The sequence below is a fragment of the Salmo salar genome, chromosome ssa20 (assembly GCF_905237065.1).
Source record: "Salmo salar chromosome ssa20, Ssal_v3.1, whole genome shotgun sequence".
NCBI classification, from domain to species: Eukaryota; Metazoa; Chordata; class Actinopteri; order Salmoniformes; family Salmonidae; genus Salmo; species Salmo salar.
In genome coordinates this window covers 5,883,267-5,908,586 of record NC_059461.1, presented here as the reverse complement: position 1 = coordinate 5,908,586, position 25,320 = coordinate 5,883,267, and the positions used below count along the sequence as shown (strand labels likewise).

Sequence of the window (25,320 nt, the reverse complement as noted above, 5' to 3'; positions counted from 1 at the left end):
CCTGAGTGGTTTTCTTTCACTCCGGCAACTGATGTAGGAAAAACACCTGTATCTTTGTATTGACTGGGTGTATTGACACACCATCCAACATGTAATTAACTTGACCATGCTCAAAGGGATATTCAATGTCTTCTTTTTTTATTTTTATGGATATACCAATAGGTGCCCTTTGCAAGGCATTGGAAAACCTCCTTGGTCTTTGTGGTTGAATCTGCGTTTGAAATTCAGTGCTCGACTGAGAGACCTTAGATAATTGTATGTGTGGGGTACAGAGATGAGGTAGTCATTCAAAAAAGTATTTTTAACGCTATTATTGCACATAGAGCTGCCCAGAGACACGAGCCTTTACTTCTATGCTCGCTTCGAGGCAAGTAACACTGAAACACGCATGAGAGCATCAGCTGTTCCGGACGACTGTGTGATCATGCTCTCTGCAGCCAATGTGAGTAAGACCTTTAAACAGGTAAACATTCACAAGGCTGCTGGGCCAGGCGGATTACCAGGACGTGTACTCCGAGCATGCGCTGAACAACTGGCAAGTGTCTTCTGACATTTTCAACCAGTCCCTGACTGAGTCTGTAATACCAAAATGTTTCAAGCAGACCACCATAGTCCCTGTGCCCAAGAACACAAAGGTAACCTGCCTAAATAAATGACTACCAACCCGTAGCACTCATGTTTGTAGCCATGAAGTGCTTTGAAAGGCTGGTCATGGCTCACATCAACACTATTTTCCCAGATACCCTAGACCCACTCTAATTTGCATACCACCCCAACAGATCCACAGATGATGCAATATCTGTTGCACTCCACACTGCCCTTTTCACACCTGGGCAAAAGGAACACCTACGTGAGAATGCTATTCATTGACTACAGCTCAGCGTTCAACACCATAGTGCCCTCAAAGCTCATCACTAAGCTAAGGACCATGGGACTAAACACCTCCCTCTGCAAATGGATCCTGGATTTCTTGATGGGCCGCCCCAGGTGGTGAGGGTAGGTAACAACACATCCGCCACACATATCCTCAACACGTGGGCCCCTCAAAGGTGCGTGCTCAGTCCCTTCCTGTACTCCCTGTTCAGTCATGACTGCACGGCCAGGCACGACTCCAACACCATTAAGTTTGCCGATGACACAACAGTGTTAGGCCTGATCACATACAATGAAGATACAGCCTATAGGGAGGAGGTCAGAGACCTGACCGTGTGGTGCATGGACAACAACCTCTCCCTCAACGTGATCAAGACAAAGGGGATGATTGTGGACTACAGGAAAAGGACTGAGCACACCCCCATTCTCAACAGTAGTGAAGCAGGTTGAGAGCTTCAAGTTCCTTGGCATTCACATCACCCACAGAGAATCCTGACGGTTTGCATCACTACCTGGTATGGCAACTGCTCGGCCTCCGACCGCAAGGCACTACAGATGGTAGAGCGTACGGCCCAGTACATCACTGGGGCCAAGCTTCCTGCCATCCAGGACCTGTATACCAGGCGGTGTAAGAGGAAGGCCCTAAAAATGGTAAGACTCCAGCCACCCTAGTCATAGACTGTTATCTCTGCCACCGCGCGGCACCAGAGTACCAAGTCTAGGTCCAAGAGGCTTCTAAACAGCTTCTACCCCCAAGCCATAAGACTCCTGAACATCTAATCAATTGGCTACCCAGATTACCCCTTTACTCTGCTGCTATTCTGTTATCTATGCATTGTCACTTTAACTCTACCTACATGTACATATTACCTCGACTAACCGGTGCCCCCTCACATTGACTCTGTACCGGTACTCCCTGTATATAGTCTTGCTATTTGTTATTTTTCCACTGCTCTTAATTATATTCTTACATTCAGAAAGTATTTTTTTAAACGGCATTGTTGGTTTAGGGCTTGTAAGTAAGCATTTCACTGTAAGGTTCGGCGAATGTGACGAATAACGTGTTTTGATTTGATCTAACTAATGTGACTTGTTAACCTGTTATGGCTAGGGGGCAGTATTTTCACGGCTGGATAAAAAACGTACCCGATTTAATCTGGTTACTACTCCTGCCCAGTAACTAGAATATGCATATAATTATTGGCTTTGGATAGAAAACACTCCAAAGTTTCTAAAACTGTTTGAATGGTGTCTGTGAGTATAACAGAACTCAAATGGCAGGTCAAAACCTGAGAGATTCCTTTACAGGAAGTGGCCTGTCTGACCATTTCTTGAACTTCTTTGCCATCTCTATCTTTTACAAAGGATCTCTGCTCTAACGTGACACTTCCTACGTCTTCCATGGGCGCTCAGAGCTCGGGAAAAACCTGAATGTCGTCATCCCAGCCCCAGGCTGAAACACATTATCGCCTTTCTCAAGTGGCCGATCAAGGGACTGTGGGCTTAGGCGCGTGCCCTGGCCGCCCCCGTCTTTGTGATTTTTTTCCTCTGTTTGCCGAAAAGGAGATTCCCGGTCGGAATATTATCGCTTTTTTACGAGATAAATTGCATAAAAATTGATTTTAAACAGCGGTTGACATGCTTCAAAGTACGGTAATGGAATATTTAGAAATTTTGTCACGAATTGCGCCATGCGCGCGACCCTGATTTACCATTTCGGATAGTGTCTTGAACGCACGAACAAAACGCCGCTATTCGGATATAACGATGGATTATTTGGGACCAAACCAACATTTGTTATTGAAGTAGCAGTCCTGGGAGTGCATTCTGACGAAGACAACAAAGGTAATAACATTTTTGTTATAGTAAATCTGATTTTGGTGAAGGCTAAACTTGCCGGGTGTCTAAATAGCTAGCCCGTGATGGCTGGGCTATGTACTTAGAATATTGCAAAATGTGCTTTCACCAAAAAGCTATTTTAAAATCGGACATATCGAGTGCATAGAGGAGTTCTGTATCTATAATTCTTAAAATAATTGTTATGCTTTTTGTGAACGTTTATCGTGAGTAATTTAGTAAATTGTTAGTAAATTCCCCGGAAGTTTGCGGGGGTTTGCTAGTTCTGAACATCACATGCTAATGTAAAAAGCTGTTTTTTGATATAAATATGAACTTGATTGAACAAAACATGCATGTATTGTATAACATAATGTCCTAGGGTTGTCATCTGATGAAGATCATCAAAGGTTAGTGCTGCATTTAGCTGTCTTCTGGGTTTTTGTGACATTATATGCTAGCTTGAAAAATGGGTGTCTGATTATTTCTGGCTGGGTACTCTGCTGACATAATCTAATGTTTTGCTTTCGCTGTAAAGCCTTTTTGAAATCGGACAGTGTGGTTAGATAAAGGAGAGTCTTGTCTTTAAAATGCCGTGAAATAGTCATATGTTTGAAAAATTGAAGTTTTTGTATTTTTGAGGAATTTGTAATTCGCGCCACGCCTATCATTGGATATTGGAGCAGGTGTTCCGCTAGTGGAACGTCTAGATGTAAGAGGTTAAGCAGATTTTGACTTCTGAACTTATTTAGGCTTGCATTACAAATTGGTTGAATACTTATTGACTGAAGATGACATTTCAGCTTTTCATTTTTAATCATTTGTAAAAACTTTTTAATCAAAATTCTGTTTTGACATTATGGGTCATTGTGTGTAGGCCAGTGACACAAAATCTAAATGTAATATATTTTCAATTCAAGCTGTAACACAAGAAAATGTGGAAAGAGTAAAGCGTTGTGGATACTTTCTGAAGGCTCTGTATGTAAATGTTAATGTTGTTTGCTTACTGGTGGATGGAAAAACGCCTGTGATGCCTAGTGATATTCCTCTCAAACTGGCGAATTTTGTTTAAATTGTCGGGAGGAATATTTCACTGAAAGTCTCAGTTGGATCTCTTGTAAAATGAACTTAACTGTGTTTATCTGCTTCCACTTTGTTTCAGAATCTGACTGCGTATCACATTTTAGAGCTGACAAACATTGGGAGAGTGGTAATAATCAACAAATTTGTCATAACACGCACCCAAATGCTCTCATAGTTGCCTTACGCAAGGTTTTTGAAAATGTACACAAGTTTTTGCACTTCACTGCTTGCACTACGACATACTGTAGAATAGCAGGATCTTGCCTTTTGGATAACTGCAATTTAAGAAATCATCACCGACCCTCGTTGTACCCTGATGATGGTTTTGCACAGCTGCTTTTTCACAGCTTTGGCCCAGTGTAATGCTAGAAGACTGCTGCTATGGAACCGCCATGGGTCACACTGTCTCTCACACAATACAAAGATGACGTGTGCTGTCTTGCTTGAGATGGTAATGACCTGGTCATTGGTGAGCCATGTCTTGTCTCCACTTTGCGGTGGAGATTGTGTATTCCTTGCTGTGTGCTGTGTATTCCTTGCTGTGTGCTGCTGCAGTCTGTCTGGTGTTAAGGAACAGCCATGTTGTTGCTGCCTTGTGAGCTGGCAGTTTTGTTGTTGGAAGTGAACTTGCAGTCAGTGTGCAGATTCTGCAAGAAACTGCCCTCCCTGTCCTTGGAGAAGCTTCACTACTGCAGGTCAGCTCTTCGGTCAGGTTTGCTAAATGCTGTTTGTTTCTGATGCCACAGTGTTATAGGATACCCATAGTTTGTCCTGCTTCCTGTCCAGTTGTTTGAAGCTTTTGTTCTGTCCCAGAGCTTATTCGTCTTTGCTTGGATACTCTTCAGTATTGCTCAAGTCCTTGTCCTTGACACACACTTTCAGTCAGTCATGCACAAACCCACACACACGTTCTATAAAATGTTGATCCGTCTTACTTTGATCTATTCTATGTAATATAATCCCTATAACTGCCAATTTGTTACAGCTAGAACTATTACAATTATTAAATTAATTTCCTATATCACCAATACACGCATTCATTTTTTTTCGGTTTATGCATTGACTAGCCAAGGTCGTAGTTGTTATTTTTGCGATTACAATGTTGTTGCCCTTCTCTTCTTTCCCGAGGCAATCAAAGAAACAGAGATGATTGATCTTATTTTAGATTGCCCTGACTAATATTTCATTACCTTTTTTTGGCACTTGCATTTTAAGAGTTACCTCTACCATAAAACAACAAGCAATTGAATTAGTTATCCTCCTGGACCATAGATGCCACACTACAAATTCATATGTTAGCTGTGGGGGAAAAGTTAACGGGGGTGGGGGGGTTTAATGTGTATATGTATGTGTATATATGTATATGTATGTATATATGTATATATGTATGTATATATGTATGTGTGTGTGTGTGTGTGTGTGTGTGTGTGTGTGTGTGTGTGCGCACACAGACGTGTGTGTGTGTGTGTGTGCGTGCGCACACAGACGTGTGTGTGTGTGTGTGTGAATTGTGTTTTGTGCCGCAGAGCACCTGTATTGAGCACTGTCGCGCCTTGTTTCTTGAGTTGCAGGCTGCCTGCCACAGCTCACAGAGCTAAATAACCTTCAGTACTGTGTTGAACCCAGACAGATGATCTATTTACCAAGAAAAGCAAATGTGCTTTACAGGACTTTATTGAAACTATGTTTGGTAGAAATGGAGGTTTGTTTTGGTGTGGCGGTAATGATTATTCCGTGGCGTCGCACCACGCTTAAATGAACGCAGAGGAAACACTGCTGTATCTGTTAACCTAAAACTGGGGTAGCCTTCCCTTACTTCATAGACATGCTCCACCAATCTGGGTATTCTAGATGCTGTTACCTTCTCCATACCCTCTCTAATAGAGAAGCACTGAAACCATAGAGACATGGGCTCATATTCGCATCACAGGAAACAGCATTTTGAAATTAGTTTTGCAAATGTTCATCAGTCACCAATATTTTCAAAGTAGATATAGTCCTAAGGCGTATAAGAACATATGACCTGAGCTGCACCCAAAATTCTAATTTTTCATAAGTGTTCTGCTAGACCCTGTAAAACCACTATAGGGACTTTAGGCATGTGTTATTAAAATCAGTTCAGCAAGGGCAGTTTATTATTTTTTTACCCCACAAATATAGCTCATTCAATGTCTTGTGCTTGTTTTGTAACCACTCAACCACACTTTGTCTCACCCCTTCATTCACTTTCCATTCATTCATGTTGCATGCCTCCACCTCTGTCCTATTCGTTTGCCTGTGATGCTGTACAACCTTTTGATTTTGCTGCATTAACTCAATGTTGCCATTATGGTGCCATCAACCATATGGCATATTCCTGTGTTTTAATCCATCATTGCCCTCTGTTTCTTTTTTGGGGGGGGGGGCCTAAATCCTAATAACTAATCTCTGGTTGTTTTTCTGTTTTGTTTTTCAATGGTGGATGTCTTTGTGGCCTACATTCTTTCCCCATGTGTTTCTGGTCTCTGGGTGTTTTCTCCTCTGGCCTGACTGTCTCCACATATGCCCTCCTCAACCCCCTCCCTCCTGCTCCACCGCCCTTCTGGACGGTCTGCTGCCCCTGGATGCGGGACAGGCTTCTATGGACTGGATGAGTCGGACTTGGACAAAGTGTTCCGTCTGCCTACCACCACCTTCATCGGTGGCACTGAGACAGACTTGCCCCTGAGGGAGATCATCCGCCGCCTGGAGGTATTCAAACTAAACCACACACGTCTGTCAAAGAAGTTGGGTTCCTGTCAACCGTTTTGTCTTGAAAGGGTGAATGGTGTACAATACAGGCTTATTAGCCTTGTAAAGTGACAAGACACATTGTCCCATATTTCAGATGGCCTACTGTCAGCACATTGGGGTGGAGTTCATGTTCATCAATGACCTGGACCAGTGCCAGTGGATCAGGGAGAAGTTTGAGAAGCCCGGCGTCATGCAGTTCACCCTGGAGGAGAAGAGGACCCTGTTGGCCCGCATGGTTCGCTCCACCAGGTCAGAGCGACGCTCTACAACACTTCACTCACCCCCACCTACGCAAACATCATAGTCAGCCAATCAATCAATCAGATGTATTTATAAAGCCCTTTTCACATCAGCAGTTGTCCTTAAGTGATTTGTGACTCACACCCTGAATTTGGTCTTACGTAGCTAAATTCGTTTTTTTTTTTATATATATTTTTTTACATTGGCTAAAAGTAGAGACTACAAAATGGTATATCATACACAGCATTTTTGAGGAACAATGGGAAACTAAATCTGCTTTGAAAGTTGATACACTTGTAAAAAAGGGCCTTTCAATGTTTTGGTACTTACTGGAGAGCTTTACTTTGTCTACACCCATTCAGCATTGTTCACACCCTCTTAAACCAGCCCCACCCATCTCATTAAGGCTTCACATGTGAGGTCATGTGCTAAACAGTGAGTAGTGTAGTAAAGATTAAGACTAAAAGTGGTAGTAGCCTACAAGAAGGAAAAATTCCAGGTAAACGGTGTCCAGATAATTTTTTAAATAAATATTAGATGACGCTTACCCATACACACTTGTCTAAATTGATGGGTCATGTGAAATAAATGCTGCAACCCCCAGCCACATCCAGTGGTGGAAAAAGTACTAAATTGTTATACTTGAGTAAAGTATAAATTATTTCAAATTCCTTATATTAAACCAGATAGCCAGGGGCACACTCCAACACTCAGACAATTTACAAACCAGATCAGATGCAGTAGGGATGTTCACTTGATAAGTGTGTGAATTTGACAATTTTTCTGTCAAAATGTAACGAGCACTTTTAGGTGTCAGGGAAAATGTATGGAGTAAAAAGTACATTATTTTATTTTGGAATGTAGTGAAGTAAAAGTTGCCAAAAATATAAATAGAAAAGTAATGGGGGGGGCAGCAGCAAATGTAGCCTATGTTTTTTGTCCGCCCACAGTGTCATTTTTGCAGATTAAGTGTTTGAGCTAGTAATGTATTAATTAATATTTATGTGTTAATACGATCTGTTAAAATCAATAAATTACAAACTGGGTATACTTGAATCAGTCAGTAAGGATATAAGAGTTGAAGGCAAGGAGAAGGAAACAAACAAGCTAAAAGGGACAGTCAATAAGACTGAAACCGAAGTGAATGAACTTAAAAAGGAGAACACCGTTCTGAGAGAAGCCTTACTTGACATACAGACTAGATCCATGAGAGAGAATCTGGTACTTACAGGTATCCAAGAGAAGGGAGAAGTTCCTGAATCTTTAGTTAGAGTTCCTCCTTACAGTGCTTCAGATTCCATGTGAAGCTGTCAACAAAATCCAACTCGAATGTGTACACCGCTTCGGACAGAGGGCAGAGGTATGATCGCCCAATCGTTGCCAAATTTGCTTCCTTTAACTTCGTATGGGCAGGTGGGACGGTAGCATCCCACCTGGCCAACTTCCGGTGAAATTGCAGAGCGCGAATTTCAAATGACAGAAATATAAATATTTAACATTCATGAAAATACAAGTATTATACATCAAAATAGAGCTTAACTTCTTGTTAATCCAGCCGCGATGTCAGATTTCAAAAAGGCTTTATGGCGAAAGCACACCATGCGATTATCTGAGGACAGCGTCCCGCACACAAAAACATGAAAAACATTTTTCAACCAGGCAGGTGCGACACGAAAGTCAGAAATAGCGATATAATAAATGCCTTACCTTTGAAGATCTTCTTCTGTTGGCACTCCAAAAGGTCCCAGTTACATCACAAATGGTCCTTTTGTTCGATAAAGTCCTTCTTTATATCCATAAAAACTCAGTTTAGCTGACGCGCTTCATTCAATAATCCACCGGTTTCCCTCCTTCAAAATGCATACAAAAAAGAATCCCAAGCGTTACCAATAAACTTATCGAAACAAGTCAAACAACGTTTATAATCAAACCTCAGGTACCCTAATACGTAAATAAACTAAACAATTTAAGACGGAGAATAGTATGTTCATTACCGGAGATAAATAACAAAACGCGCTTTCACCCATGTGTGTGGAAACACAAAATGGGAACCTACAACTTCTAGCTCATTTTTCCAAAAACCAGCCTGGAACTCTTTCTAAAGACTGTTGACATCTAGTGGAAGCCCTGGAAACTGCAATCTGGGAGGACTTCGCCTCATAATAAACATGAAAGCCATTGGAAACAGTGGTAGGCTGAATTGTTTTATTTTTTGGTGTGGTTTGTCTTCGGTTTTGCCTGCCATATCAGTTCTGTTTTACTCACATTATTTTAACAGTTTTAGAAACTTTAGAGTTTTCTATCCAAATCTACCAATTATATGCATATCCTAGCTTCTGGGCCTGAGTAACAGGCAGTTTACTCTGGGACCAAAATTGTCATGAATGACCAGTTCCTGAAGGAAATTGCAGAATGCGTAAAGTTCTGTATCCAATTTTCAAGGAAAATAGATTAAAAGGGAAACAAGTAGCTCTTGTTGTCGATAAACTATATATTGATAACCAGTTGTTCAGAGTCACAGACTACTCCATGGCTATTTCAATAATTACAAAGTTGTTATTGATGAGTAAAATAATGAAACACAATTCTAGCCCAGTTATGGATTGTAACAATACAATAAAAAATATAGCTTTTCTATATATCTTCAAATATAACTAATTGGAACACAAAAGCACTAATTCAACATGGTGACGATAACTCAGTAAACAGAAGGCACAGTATGTGTGGATGGTGTGGTGTGTTTTTTATGTTTGGGAAAGTGTGGCGTTGAGTGAGAAAGGAAATGGTTGCATATCCCAGAACCAATGTATTGCTGTGAGCAGGGGTGTGAGGGCGCTTTCAATGTTGCTCAGATGATGGATATAGTTTTTATATTGAATTATACGTCTTATTTATTTTTTGTCCTATCATGGGGAACTAAATTTAGAAAATACAGTATCTTATTTATTTATGATCCTATATTGATGGAATGGTCCACAAGCCTATACCCTAGGCACCCACCTGAATGACCCAGATACTAAGGAGAATTCCCTAACTGTTTTATGGGCCTGCTGTAAGCTGTCTGTATGCAGCCAAAATGCGGTCAGAGACCTAGAGCAGCACTGCCCCTTCAAGATTCTGAGCCTGCTTGGCAGGGCTGGTCCTGCAAAGCCAAAGGCCCCTAAAGGGAGAGCATACTATACAAGGAAATTCTCAAAGCTGCTAATGAGAACCTTGACGACCTTGTACCTAGCCGGTGGGGGTCACTAGCTGCAGTAACCCATGGGGAGGGGGTCACACTCGGACATTCAGAGAGGGAGTATTATTATTATTGTGGCACAAAATCAAACATCTGACTGCTTGGGAATATGATCGATACAGTGGACTGTGTTATGGGTGTTTCAGGGAAAAGGTGTACATTTGACCTCTATCTCACCATTTCTGGCAATTTTTTTGCATAGTCTTGCAGGCCTTCTGTTACGGATACAGGTATCCTGTGTGTATTTGTTCTCGCCTTCTGCCCTAGTCAGAGGTGGCAGTCATCAGTCGCCAATCTGAAGACATCCCTGCTCCTTTTCCCTTACCCAATCACATCTCCTTTCCCTTGGTTTAAAAGAAACCCAATCAGTTGTCTCGTAGGAGCAAAAACAAAAGAGATGGCTCCCATCTCACTTTGTCCGTTATCTTGTGAGTATGTATTGCTGTGGTGTATGACTGTTTGTTGGTGGGAAAAGGGGATACCAAGCCAAGTCGCCCATGGGCATACATTACCCGTAGGAAAACTCTGTCTAAGATATGTTACGTGTCTCGTTTCCATCCCCCCTAGACTGCAGGGCCAAAGGGGTTCGGAACATAAGTGGGGGCTCATCCGGGATATAGTCTTTACTGACACCATGCCGCTCGTGCAAATAATTGTGGCGGTCTAGTCAGTGTTGCGCGTCACCGCTGGGAATAGCTGATGTAGAATTAGTATTTGCAATTTGTTGGCTCTTGTGTTTTTGTGGTAGTTCAAAATGGCTACTTTTGATTTGAAATCCTTTTTGGATAACCCTACGTGGGAGGTTTTTGACAAATGTCGTAGAGTTGATTTACTGACCTTGGCTGACCATTATTCTGTATCTATTCTGCAGAGTTCAGTTAAAGCAGAGGTTAAACAACTGGTGTTAAATGTTTTATTGGAAGAGCAAGTGCTTGTGTTACCGCTGCCTGAGCCTACTACCCATGTAGGGGATGTTGCTGCTCCTGTAAGCCCATTGTTGTCTGAGGACGAGGCTAAAACTCCCCCCACATTGCCCCGTTTTGAGCCCCTGTCAAACTGTGATGCCATGAGAGATGGCCGTTCGACACAGCTCCAACTGGAGGTGGAAGAGAGCCCAAATTAGGCGAGAAAATCTCCAGTTGGAAATGTGTAAAATTGAGGCAGAAAGAGAACAGCGGCAGTTGGAGTTCAAAATGCGCCAGATGGAACTGGAGGCAGAGACAGCGAGGCTGGCCTCCGTTCCTGCTGTGCCTGTTAGTGAGCCGTTCTCACCAGCTGTGTCTTCCAACACTTTTGACATTAGTAGGCAGATTGCCTCGGTACCTTTGTTCAGAGTGTCAGAGGTTGACTCTTATTTTTGTTTTTGAACGTATAGCCGTAGCATTGAAATGACCTGAAGAGGTATGGTGCCTATTACTTCAGTGTAAATTAATTGGTAAAGCCCAAGAGGTTTTGTCCGCGCTACCTCTTGAAGACAGTTTGAATTATGAAGTGGTCAAAGCTACTGTTCTTCGCGCCTATGAGCTTTTTCCTGAGGCATACCGACAGAGATTTAGGTCTCATAGAAAGTCTTCTAGTAAGACTTATGTGGAATTTGCTAGAGACAAGGGAAATCTGTTTGATAAATGGCATGCTGCTAGCAAGGTTAACTGACTTCAACTCTCTCCGGGAGTTAATCTTGTTGGAAGAGTTTAAAAATTGCTTACCCGAACGCATTGTAGTTTACCTAAACGAACAGAAAGTATCCTCCCTGTCAGAAGCGTCTGTGTTGGCAGATGAGTTTGTGTTGACGCACGAGCGTGTTTTCGGCTCATACTGAGAGTAGAGCCACTGAATTGCCTACTTTTAGTCCTAGTCGGCCAGCAGTACATCAAGCGCACCAGAAAAATGAGCATCCCTGTTTCTATTGTCATAAGATGGGACATATGATTAGTGCTTGCTTCCTGCTAAAACGCAAACAAGGGATGCCTCTTCGTGCCAATATGTTTTCATTTCAGTCTCCTCCATCTCCACTATAGTGAGGGGGAAAAAGTATTTGATCCTCTGCTGATTTTGTACGTTTGCCCACTTACAAAGAAATTATCAGTCTATAATTTTAATGGTAGGTTTATTTGAACAGTCAAAGACAGAATAACAAATAAATCCAGGAACACGCATGTCAAAAATGTTATAAATTGATTTGCATTTTAATGAGGGAAATAAGTATTTGACCCCCTCTGAATCAGAAAGATTTATGGCTCCCAGGTGTCTTTTATACATCCTCTTAAAGGGAGTGCTCCTAATCTCAGTTTGTTACCTGTATAAAAGACACCTGTCCACAGAAGCAATCAATCAATCACATTCCAAACTCTCCACCATGGCCAAGACCAAAGAGCTCTCCAAGGATGTCAGGGACAAGATTGTAGACCTACACAAGGCTGGAATGGGCTACAAGACCATCGCCAAGCAGCTTGGTGAGAAGGTGACAACATTTGGTGCGATTATTCGCAAATGGAAGAAACACAAAAGAACTGTCAATCTCCCTCGGCCTGGGGCTCCATGCAAGATCTCACCTCGTGGAGTTGCAATGATCATGAGAACGGTGAGGAATCAGCCCAGAACTACACGGGAGGATCTTGTCAATGATCTCAAGGCAGCTGGGACCATAGTCACCAAGAAAACAATTGGTAACACACTACGCCGTGAAGGACTGAAATCCTGCCGCGCCCGCAAGGTCCCCCTGCTCAAGAAAGCACATATACATGCCCGTCTGAAGTTTGCCAATGAACATCTGAATGATTCAGAGGACAACTGGGTGAAAGTGTTGTGGTCAGATGAGATCAAAATGGAGCTCTTTGACATCAACTCAACTTGCCGTGTTTGGAGGAGGAGGAATGCTGCCTATGACCCCAAGAACACCATCTCCACCGTCAAACATGGAGGTGGAAACATTATGCTTTGGGGATGTTTTTCTGCTAAGGGGACAGGACAACTTCACCGCATCAAAGGGATGATGGACGGGGCCATGTACTCTCAAATCTTGGGTGAGAACCTCCTTCCCTCAGCCAGGGCATTGAAAATGGGTCGTGGATGGGTATTCCAGCATGACAATTACCCAAAATACACGGGCTAAGGCAACAAAGGAGTGGCTCAAGAAGAAGCGCATATAGGTCCTGGAGTGGCCTAGCCAGTCTCCAGACCTTAATCCCATAGAAAATCTGTGGAGGGAGCTGAAGGTTCGAGTTGCCAAACGTCAGCCTCGAAACCGTAATGACTTGGAGAAGATCTGCAAAGAGGAGTGGGACAAAGTCCCTCCTGAGATGTGTGCAAACCTGGTGGCCAACTACAAGAAACGTCTGACCTCTGTGATTGCCAACAAGGGTTTTGCCACCAAGTACTAAGTCATGTTTTGCAGAGGGGTCAAATACTTATTTCCCTCATTAAAATGCAAATCATTTTATAACATTTTTGACATGTGTTTTTCTGGATTTTTTTGTTGTTATTCTGTCTCACTGTTCAAATAAACCTATTAACATTATAGACTGATAATTTCTTTGTCAGTGGGCAAACGTACAAAATCAGCAGGGGATCAAATACTTTTTTCCCCCACTGTATACAAAGAAATGTAAATTGAAAAAAGGTCAAACGAAACAAAGTGCAGCTAGTTTGCGGTCTTCCCAGCTTCAATTTTAAGTGATTGTGTTAGCTGTGTTGTTGGCTTGCTCCTCTGAACTACAGTGTCCTGACGAGTGAGCACATTTTCTATACCAGGCGAAATCGTGCCTCATTAGCTCATTGTTATGGATGTATCCAAGTAAATGTCACTTAAACAGTTTAAACAAATGCAAATGCAGCTACTTTGCTGTTTTTTTGGCTGCACTTTTTGAGGTGGATGTAAATTAGCTGTAGTTGCTTGCTTGCTTGCTTGCTAGCTAGACAAGGGATAAGAACGTTGCCAGCCATTATGACAATAGAACATTTTGAACAAACGACTTGGTTGCGTCCATAGATATAGAACAAAAAGACTGAACGACTGGGTTGCGTCTCTAGTAACCTTACAGATAGAACGAACGAACGACCACCCCGCTTGGGTAGCAACCTTAGATTTGTGTCGGGACTGTATCTTGTGGAAAGATTAAATAGTATGGATAAATTTACAAAAATAACTTTTGATGAAAATACATTACCAGTCAAGTTTGGATGCTACTCATTCCAGTTACTATTTTTACTATTTTCTACATTGTAGAATAATAGTGAAGACATCAAAACTATGAAATTACACATATGGAATCATGTAGTAACCAAAAAAGTGTTAAACTAATCAGTGTGCAAAGCTGTCATGATGGCAACGGGTGACTACTTTGAAGAATCTCAAATATAAATATATTTTGATTTGTTTAACACACATTTTGTTTGGTATACCTACAATTTTAAATTATCCATGGTATGAATATCTTAAAACAATTCCATATGTTAGAATTCTCTCCCCCCCCCAACGGCATAGACTTTTCGAGGTTTAATAGGCTATATTTGGTTATTATTATTATTTTATATATATATATAGTGTAATATAATTTAGCAATGCAAGTCATTACTGAATTCCTTGGAATTGCATTCATTTTATTTCTTAAGTAAGTCATTTTGAGAATAGGACGCTGCCTCTTTAAAACAAACGTTCCTAAAGAGAGATCGACTGGCTACGGTTTTATTTTTTGTAGCTTTCTTTTTGTAGACTGCATATTGCTAGTATGTCTGCTATTGAAGGTTTACTTTTGTAAATCACTTTCCTTAAGTAAATAAGTTCAGTGAACAAATTGGGTGCTTCTTTTTGCTCTGCACAGCTTGTGTATGATGTGTGATTCATGTAGCCTGCTGGTCGGGAAAGTTGTGACTTTTGGGAGCATGGTGGTGATTGAATGAATGGCCAATCATATTGCTCAAACACAAATAGCATGAATTTTCTGCGTGTGGTCTTCAATTGTTTATAATGGTAGGTAAGTGTTGAACTGGAACGCCAAAATTAGATTATGGAGCGCTAACACACCTACCTATGCTGATACAACAGTGCACTTTGTGCTCATTTTTAGGAGTTGAGAAATAAATGAAGTAATAATGGGAACCTGGGATCACTCTTTTTAACAAAGTGGGGGGAGGGTTTTTCCCATTTTTGCATTAAGAAATGTGGTGCATTGTCTGCCGATCAGAATGCATGGCGCTCTCCCTTTTTGAACTCGCAACTTGATTGCACCTCTAGAGGAATATTTTTTCTCGCATGGAGCGCGCAACGACAAGCTGACCAGGTTAACTATTCCACAATGGGGTTGTCTGATTCTGCTGTTCATTATTCGTTTTGTTGTCAGAGGCCCTATGTCTCTCCCAGTCTTCTCTTGTAACACAGCCTACTATTTCCTCGAAAATTCGGGACAAATTACTAGACAGATATGATCCGCTCAGTCAGTATACGACGCGAGACTTAATTGATAGAAGTGCCGAAAGTAACACAAATTCTCCTACCGAACCATTATTCATGTTCTAGTATCGAAAAAGTTCAGAAGTTTCGGTATACCGTGCAACACTACATTGTGCCAATCCTACACACTAATATCAAAGGAGATTTCTGGAGTCCTTCTCTCCAAAGGGATATGGCTGTGTGCTGACGTCGTACGCTGTGTACCGCAGGTTCGAGGAATTTCTCCAGAGGAAGTGGTCGTCAGAGAAGCGGTTCGGCCTGGAGGGCTGCGAGTCTCTGATCCCCGCCCTCAAGACCATCATCGACAAGTCCAGCGAGAAGGGTGTGGAGAACGTTGTCATGGGCATGCCACACAGGTAGGTAACAACAGGAACACGGGAGGGAATGCTTGAGTTTCTGCTAAGTGGTTTCACTGTCTGCCTTATCTGACAAGTGCTCCTCGTTTTTTAGGGGTCGTCTGAACGTTCTGGCCAATGTCATCCGCAAGGAGCTGGAGCAAATCTTCTGCCAGTTTGACTCCAAGCTGGAGGCTGCTGATGAGGCGAGTCCCATCTAGCCCACCCACTGCACGGGAATTCTCGATTCTGTAATCAATCCAATACAACTGCTTTAAGTGGGATATGGCTGTTTTTTTTCAGGGCTCTGGAGACGTGAAGTACCACCTGGGAATGTACCACAGGAGGATCAACCGTGTGACGGACCGCAACATCACCCTGTCCCTCATGGCTAACCCCTCCCACCTAGAGGCTGTGGACCCTGTGGTGCAGGGCAAGACCAAGGCCGAGCAATTCTACTGTGGAGACACAGAGGGACACAAGGTACCAACCCACTGACTGACACAGCTGGTTTTAAATGCAGTTTGAATAGCGATATATGCATTTTCTCAAAGTGTTGGGAAGTCCTTGTAAAGATCAATGTCCTTTTTTGTTCTGTAAAAAATGCACCCTTAAGGTTCACTCCTGAGTTTCGGCAGCAACAAAAAGAAATGCACCTTTTTCTGCCCTTCACATACACACTATGTAACGGATGAGTGAAAACTATGTTTTTCACCATATCGGTTTCACCAATCTGACTTTATCTGATGCGTTATTACCTTAATGGGTTGTAAATGGTTTTTGAAGTTTTGTTTGTGTTCCAGGTGATGTCTATCCTGATGCACGGTGATGCTGCCTTTGCCGGCCAGGGCGTCGTGTACGAGACCTTCCATCTCAGCGATCTGCCCTCCTATTCCACTCACGGCACGGTGCACGTGGTTGTCAACAACCAGGTGCGGACACACTCACGCCAAGCTAACCACAGACCACACCTGGTCTGGAGAAGATGGAAATAGACTTTGTTCCACGTGGGTTACAGCCATGCCAGGAAACCACTAGTGGTGGGGATAGATGGCATGCTAACCCTATCACCCTGTCTACCCCTAGATTGGCTTCACCACTGACCCCCGTATGGCGCGTTCCTCTCCGTACCCCACTGACGTGGCCAGGGTGGTCAATGCTCCCATCTTCCATGTCAACGCTGACGACCCTGAGGCTGTGGTGTATGTGTGCAACGTGGCGGCTGAGTGGAGAGCCACCTTCCACAAGGACGTGGTGGTGGACCTGGTGAGTAAGAGTTCCCCACTCCCTGGAAAATATTAAGTTCAACTCACTCTGGTTATAGGATAGGATGAACTTTAACCTCTTACATCTAGACGTTCCGCTAGCGGAACACCTGCTCCAATATACAAAAACTTCAATTTTTCAAACATATGACTATTTCACAGCATTTTAAAGACAAGACTCTCCTTTATCTAACCACACTGTCCGATTTCAAAAAGGCTTTACAGCGAAAGCAAAACATTAGATTATGTCAGCAGAGTACCCAGCCAGAAATAATCAGACACCCATTTTTCAAGCTAGCATATAATGTCACAAAAAACAAAACCACAGCTAAATGCAGCACTAACCTTTGATGATCTTCATCAGATGACACACCTAGGACATTATGTTATACAATACATGCATGTTTTGTTCAATCAAGTTCATATTTATATCAAAAACCAGCTTTTTACATTAGCATGTGACGTTCAGAACTAGCATACCGCCGGTGAATTTACTAAATTACTCACGATAAACGTTCACAAAAAACATAACAATTATTTAAAGAATTATAGATACAGAACTCCTTTGTGCAATCGTGGTGTCCGATTTTAAAATAGCTTTTCGGTGAAAGCACATTTTGCAATATTCTGAGTAGATAGCCCAGCCATCACGACTAGCTATTTAGACACCCACCAAGTTTAGCCCTGACCAAACTCCGATTTACTATTATAAAAGTTTGATTACCTTTGGTGTTCTTCGTCAGAATGCACTCCCAGGACTGCTACTTCAATAACAAATGTTGGTTTGGTTCAAAATAATCCATCGTTATATCCAAATAGCGGCGTTTTGTTCGTGCGTTCAAGACACTATCCGAAGTGTAAATAAGGGTCACGAGCATGGCGCATTTCGTGACAAAAGATTTCTAAATATTCCATTACCGTACTTCGAAGCATGTCAACCGCTGTTTAAAATCAATTTTTATGCCATTTTTCTCGTAAAAAAGCGATAATATTCCGACCTGGAATCTGCGTTTAGGTAAACAGACGAAAGAAAACAAAGCATGGGGTCGACTCGGGCACGTGCCTGAGTCTCACAGTACTGTAACCAGCCACTAGCCAAACGCGCTACTTTTTTTCAGCCAGAGCCTGCAAAGCCACGATTCAGCTTTTTGCCGCCTTCTGAGAGCCCATGGGAGCCGTAGGAAGTGTCATGTAAAAGCAGAGATCCCATTGTAATGGATAGAGATAATCAAGAAGGGCAAGAAATTGTCAGACAGGGCACTTCCTGCATGGCATCTTCTCAGGTTTTGGCCTGCCAAATGAGTTCTGTTATACTCACAGACACCATTCAAACAGTTTTAAAAACGTTGGAGTGTTTTCTATCCAAAGCTAATAATTATATGCTTATTCTAGTTTCTGGGCAGGAGTAATAATCAGATTAAATCGGGTACGTTTTTTATCCGGCTGTGAAAATACTGCCCCCTAGCCATAACAGGTTAATGTCCCCAAGGGGAAAATTGTCTTTGACACACAGTACTGCAATATACAAATTAAACATAATACACTAAACATAATACATACATTGCACATTACTCATTACTCATACACATAGTACACACACATTACACCATAGAGGTTAGGGGAAATAAATAGGAAAATCTGTAATTACTCACGTATGCAGGAGTACCAGTGTAACCCCCGCCTTATGACCCATGTCTACAGCAGTTATCATTATCAGTGTCTGTGCGGTTTTGTGTTTATCAAGCAGCAGCAGTAATGTTTTCATGTCGGCAGGTGTGCTACCGGCGATTGGGCCACAATGAGATGGATGAGCCCATGTTTACCCAGCCCCTGATGTACAAGCAGATCAAGAAGCAGAAGGGAGTGATGCAGAAGTATGGCGAGAAGCTAATCGCCGAGGGCGCCGTCTCGAGACAGGAGTACGAGGTCAGGGCTTGACCGCTCTGACCCGATACACACACACACTACTACTACATAGATGGTCACCACAAGACTCTGTTCTCTCTCCATGTCTGCCCCCACCCTCATCTCCCTCTCTACAGGAGGAGATAGCCAAGTATGATAAGATCTGTGAGGAGGCACATGTTCGCTCCAAGGATGAGAAGATCCTCCACATCAAGCACTGGCTGGACTCTCCCTGGCCTGGTGAGTGTGCTAACTGCTCAGACACATGCTAGGGGTGTGAGCGTTTAAACTAAATTGAGATCGTTAAAGAAAAAATCCTTAACCGAAAAATTGATATAAAGCACTCCGCACTTCATTGTCATTAACAGTTGAAAAAATGGCAGAGAAAAGCAAGAAACGGCAGCAAAGGCCTGTATGGCAATACTTTGAAAGTTAAATGAGACGGTGGTGAAATGCAAACTTCGCGAGGTGTAATGGTAGTACAGGTGCAATGCTTAACCATCTGAAAGGGACTTAGAATGAGAACCAAACCGTTGCTGGCAGCAGTGCAGGCCCCACAACAACAGACATGAGACGGCTTCACACAAAAGAAGTGCGATAAGAGACCGTGAGGAAATCACTGCGCCGTTTACAGAAGTGATTGTAGTTGATATGCAGCCATTGTCAATAGTTGAGAATGTCTGCTTCAATGCCTTGATGGGTATATCTAGAAGCAGACTACAATATGCCATGTCAAAAGAACGTAATGACCCGGGAGGACATTTTTTACAATGATTACTCTACAATTACAAAATAAATCTTGCCAGCTTATACTCCTAAAAAACAGAAATGAGTTAGCCATGGCTTGTTGGTCAAAGCCTTTGGGGCAGTGAAGGGGATTTTTGTAGGGTTTTTAGATAACCTCAGACCTTATTTTCAGAGTTTATTAACCCCCTAGAGTCGATGTCCACTCCCCTGCAGAAATATAATTCTCATAATAAAAAAATCCCCTTAAAAATCTATCAGTTTAAGCAAGAGATATCCGTTTTTGGATTATGCTTCTCAATCCACCGCATCTGCGGTGAAAGGTGACAGAGCTAGAGCGGTGTTTGTCAGACCATGACACATCCCGAAAATTGGTCTTCTCACAAAATCGGCTGTGGCGTCTGAACGGTTTGGCCTACAAATTATTTTGACCCTTCTATGGAAAGATTAGACTAGGACTCAGATTAACACGATGGTGTCCACCGTTTTGCTCTACGACCCCCTCCCCCCCCCCCAAAAGCGTCTTGTGGCTCGTCTGAAGTCGGCACAGTAGATTTGACATCTTCTGTCTGTAGTGTCTGATCAGTTTGCTCTAGGATGCCCTCAAGACTCGTCTGAAGGTCCCCCTGTACCAGTTGCAAAAATAAATTGAAGTATATATGGAGACTGTTTAGTGACAAAAAATAAGGGGTTAAATACATGTTAAAAAATAATGTTGCCTGATCTTTCTTATCTCTCAGATTTAGGACAGCTACTTCAAATCTAAATCACATTTTATTGGTCACATACATGTGTTTAGCAGATCTTATTGCGGGTGAGACAAAATGTTTGTTTCAAGCTCCAACAGTGCAGTAATATCTAACAAGTAATATCTAACACAATTTCACAACAATACACACAAATCTAAAGGAATGGAATTAAGAATATATAAATATTCGAACGAGCAATGTCAGAGCGGCATAGACTAAGATACAGTGGAATAGAATACAGTATATACATATGAGATGAGTGATGTAAAAATTATTAAAGTGGCTTGTGAGTCTGTATATAAGGCAGCAGCCTCTGTGCTAGTGATGGCTATTTAACAGTCTGATGACCTTGAGATAGAAGCTGTTTTTCAGTCTCTCGGTCTCAGCTTTAATGCACCTGTACTGACCTCGCCTTCTGGATGGTAGCGGGGTGAACAGGCAGTGCCTCGGGTGGTTGTTGTCCTTGATTATCTTTTTGGCCTTCCTGTGACATTGGGTGGTGTAGGTGTCCTGGAGAGCAGGTAGTTTGCCTGCGGTGATGCGTTGTGCAGACTGCACCACCCTCTGGAGAGCCCTGCGGTTGTGGATGGTGCGGTTGCCATACCAGGCGGTGATACAGCCCGACAGGATGCTCTCAGTTGTGCATCTGTAAATGTGTGTGAGGGTTTTAGGTGCCAAGCCAAATTTCTACAGCATCTTGAGGTTGAAGAGACGCTGTTGCGCCTTCATCACACTGTCTGTGTGGGTGGACCAATTCAGTCCATCGAGGAACTTGAAGATTTCCTCATTCTCCACTGCGGTCCAGTCGATGTGGATAGGGGGGTGCTCCCTCTGCTGTTTCCTGAAGTCCACGATCAGCTCCTTTGTTTTGTAGACGTTGGGTGAGAGGGTTTCCTGGCACCAGACTCCGAGAGCCCTCACCACCTCCCCTGTAGGCTGTCTTGTCATTGTTGATAATCAGGCGTACTACTGTTGTCACCTGCAAACTTGATTGAGTTGGAGGCGTGCGTGGCCACGTGATCATGGGTGAACAGGGAATACAGGAGGGGGCTGAGTACGCACCCTTGTGGGGCCCCAGTGTTGAGGATCAGTGAAGTGGACGTGTTTCCTACCTTCACCTCCTGGGGGTGGCTTGTCAGGAAGTCCAGGACCCAGTTGCACAGGGTGGGATTCAGAACCCAAGGCATTGAGCTTAATGATGAGCTTGGAGGGTACTATGGTGTTGAATGCTGAGCTGTAGTCAATGAACAGCATTCTTACATAGGTCTTCCGCTTGTCCAGATGGGATAGGGCAGTGCATTGGCGGTTGCATCTGTGGATCTATTGGGGCGGTAAGCAAATTGAACTGGGTCTAGGGTGTCAGGTAAGGTATAGGTGATATTTGTATTTATTATGGATCCCCATTAGCTGCTGCATAGGCTGCAGCTACTCTTCCTGGGGTCCTGCAAAATTAAGGCAGTTATATCATTTAAAAAATATTACAATACATTCATTACATAATTCACAACATTGTGTGCCCTCAGGCCCATACTCCACTACCACATACCAACAATGCAAAATCCATGTGTACGTGTGTGTATGAATGTGCCTGTGTTAGTTACTTCACAGTCCCCACTGTTCCATAAGGTTTATTTTGACTTGCTTTCTAATTCTGATTCTACTGCTTGTATCAGTTACCTGATGTGGAATGTAGTCACGGCTCTATGTAGTACTGTGCGCCTCCCATAGTCTGTTCTGGACTTGGGGACTGTGAAGAGACCTCTGGTGGCATGTCTTGTGGGGTATGCATGGGTGTCCAAGCTGTGTGCTAGTATTTTAAACAGACAGCTCGGTACCTTCAGCTTGTCAACACCTCTTACAAAAACAAGTAGTGATGACGTCAATCTCTCTTCCACTTTGAGCCATGAGAGATTGACATGCATGTCATTAATGTTAGATCCCCGTGTACTTTTAAGGGCCAGCCGTGCTGCCCTGTTCTGAGCCAACTGAAATTTTCTCAAGTCCCTCTTTGTGGCACCTCACCACATGACTGAATAGTCGTCCAGGTGCGACAAAACTGGGGCCTGTAGGACCCGCCTTGTTGATAGTGTTAAGAAGGCAGAGCAGTGCTTTTATTATGGACAGACTTCTTCCCATCTTAGCTACTGTTGTATCAATATGTTTTTGACCATGACCGTTTACAATCCAGGGTTACTCCAAGCAGTTTAGTCACCTCAACTCGCTCAATTTCCACATTATTCATTACGAGATGTAGTTGAGGTTTAGTGAATTATTTGTCCCAAATACAATGCATTTAGTTTTGGAAATATTTAGGTTAACTTATTCCTTGCTACCCATTCCGAAACTAACTGCAGTCATTTCAGTCGCTGTAGTAGCTGACGTGTGTCGTGTTGAGTCATCCGCATACATAGACGCACTGGCCTATGATCCTTGACTAGTCTCTCAAAGCACTTCATGATGACAGAAGTAAGTGCTACGGGGCGATAGTCATTTAGTTCAGTTACCTTTGCCTTCTTGGGTACAGGAACAATGGTGGACATATTGAAGCATGTGGGGACAGCAGACTGGGATATGGAGAGATTGAATATGTCCGTAAACATGCCAGCTGGTCTGCGCATGCTCTGAGGTAGCGGCTAGGGATGCCGTCTGGGCCGGCAGGCTTGCGAGGGTTAACACGCTTAAATATCTTACTCACGTCGGCAATGGAGGAGAGCCTACAGTCTTGGTAGCGGGCCGCGTCCGTTTCTGCAGCGTTGAAGGTCCCCAAGAACGCAGTGGCCTCCATTATTCTTAAATGGAAGAAGTTTGGAACCACCAAGACTCATGCTGGAGCTGGCCGCTTGGACAAGTTGAGCAATCAGGAGAGAAGGGACTTGGTCAGGGAGGTGACTAAGAACCCAATGGTCACTGACAGAGTTCCTCTGTAGAGATGGGAGAAACTTCCAGAAGGACAACCATCTCTGCAGCACTCCACCAATCAGGCCTTTATGGTAGAATGTCCAGACGGAAGACACTCTTCAGTAAAATGCACATGACAGCCCGCTTGGAGTTTGCCAAAAGGCACCTAAAGCACTCTCGGACCATGAGAAACAAGATTCTCTGGTCTGATGAAACCAAGATTGGACTCTTTGGCCTGAATGCCAAGCGTCACGTCTGGAGGGAACCTGCTACCATCCCTACGGTGAAGCGTGGTGGCAGCATCATGCTGTGGGGATGTTTTTCAGTGGCAGGGACTGGGAGACTAGTCAGGATCGAGGGAAAGATGAACGGAGTAAAATAGAGGGATCCTTGATGAAAACCTGCTCCAGAGTGCTCAGGACCTCAGACTGGGGCGAAGGTTCACCTTCCAACAGGACAACGACCCTAAGCACACAGCGAAGGTAACGCAGGAGTGGCTTTGGGACAAGTCTCTGAATGTCCTTGAGTGGCCCAGCCAGAGCCTGGAGTTGAACCGGATCGAACATCTATGGAGAGACCTGAAAATAGCTGTGCAGCAACACTCCCCATTCAACCTGACAGAGCCTGAGAGGATTTGCAGAGAAGAATGGGAGAAACTCGGGTGTGCCATGTTGTAGCGTCATACCCAAGAAGACTCAAGGCTGTAATCGCTGCCAATGGTGCTTCAACAAATTACTGAGTGAAGGGTCTGAATACTCATGTAAATATGATATTTCAGTTTTTTGTGGTATTGTGTGTAGATTGATGAGGGGGGAAAATGATGTATTCCATTTTAGAAAAAGGCTGTAATGTATCATATGGTGGAAAAAGACAAGGGGTCTGAATAATTCCGAATGCCATCACCTTAGGGAGGGTGCCAGATTTCCTCCAGACGTGATTCTTGAAATTCAGGCGAAAGATTTCAATCTTTAATATCTGAGCATCTCTAGTACGTGTCCTGATAAGTGCTTGGCAGCCCTGAAGTGTTGTAAGGTAGAATTTAAATTTGTATTGTTTTTATTTCACCTTTATTTAACCAGGTAAGGTAGTTGAGGACAAGTTCTCATTTACAACTGCGACCTCGCCAAGATAACGCAAAGCAGAAACAACAGAGTTACACATAAATAAACAAGTGTATAGTCAATAGCACAATAAAAAAAGTCTATATACAGTGTGTGCAAATTAAAGGTCAACCGATTCATCGGAAGGGCCGATTTCAAGTTTTCATAACAATCGGTAATCGGTATTTTTATTATATATATATATATTTTTTTTACACCTTTTATTTAACTAGGCAAGTCAGTTAAGAACACATTCTTATTTTCAATGACGGCCTAGGAATGGGGGTTAACTGCCTTGTTCAGGGGCAGAACGACAGATTGTTACCTTGTCAGCTCGGGGATTCAATCTTGCAGCCTTACGGTTAACTAGTCCAACGCTCTAACCACCTGCTTTACATTGCACTCCACGAGGAGCCTGCCTGTTACGCGAATGCAGTAAGAAGCCAAGGTAAGTTGCTAGCTAGCATTAAACTTATCTTATAAAAAACAATCAATGATAATCACTAGTTAACTACACATGGTTGATATTACTAGTTTATCTAGCCTGTCCTGCGTTGCATATAATCGATGCGGTGCGCATTCGCGAAAAAGGACTGTCGTTGCTCCGTATACCTAACCATAAACATCAATGTCTTTTTTAAAATCAATACACAAGTATATATTTTTAAACATGCATATTTAGTTAATATTGCCTGCTAACATGAATTTCTTTTAACTGGGGAAAATGTGTCACCTCTTGCAACAGAGTCAGGGTATATGCAGCAGTTTGGGCCGCCTGGCTCGTTACGAACTGTGTGAAGACTATTTCTTCCTAACAAAGACAGCCAACTAAG

The 25,320-nt window shown here is 42.9% G+C and overlaps 1 protein-coding gene across 5 annotated transcripts in view; it reads left to right on the top strand.

Annotated features, from left to right (window-relative positions):
* LOC106580202 (2-oxoglutarate dehydrogenase, mitochondrial) overlaps positions 1-25,320 on the top strand; it is a 119,569-nt gene that overhangs the window by 43,789 nt on the left and 50,460 nt on the right. For 3 of the 5 annotated variants that reach the window (XM_014161011.2, XM_014161010.2, XM_014161012.2), the window contains 9 exons: positions 6,407-6,522; positions 6,659-6,813; positions 15,701-15,847; positions 15,942-16,032; positions 16,130-16,309; positions 16,630-16,758; positions 16,913-17,092; positions 18,865-19,017; positions 19,134-19,236. In XM_014161011.2, the coding sequence (XP_014016486.1) occupies positions 6,407-6,522; positions 6,659-6,813; positions 15,701-15,847; positions 15,942-16,032; positions 16,130-16,309; positions 16,630-16,758; positions 16,913-17,092; positions 18,865-19,017; positions 19,134-19,236 (1,254 nt within the window). Of the gene's footprint in view, positions 1-3,871; positions 3,920-6,406; positions 6,523-6,658; positions 6,814-15,700; positions 15,848-15,941; positions 16,033-16,129; positions 16,310-16,629; positions 16,759-16,912; positions 17,093-18,864; positions 19,018-19,133; positions 19,237-25,320 lie in introns of all 5 variants that reach the window. The other 2 variants (XM_014161009.2, XM_014161008.2) reach the window with 1 other exon arrangement.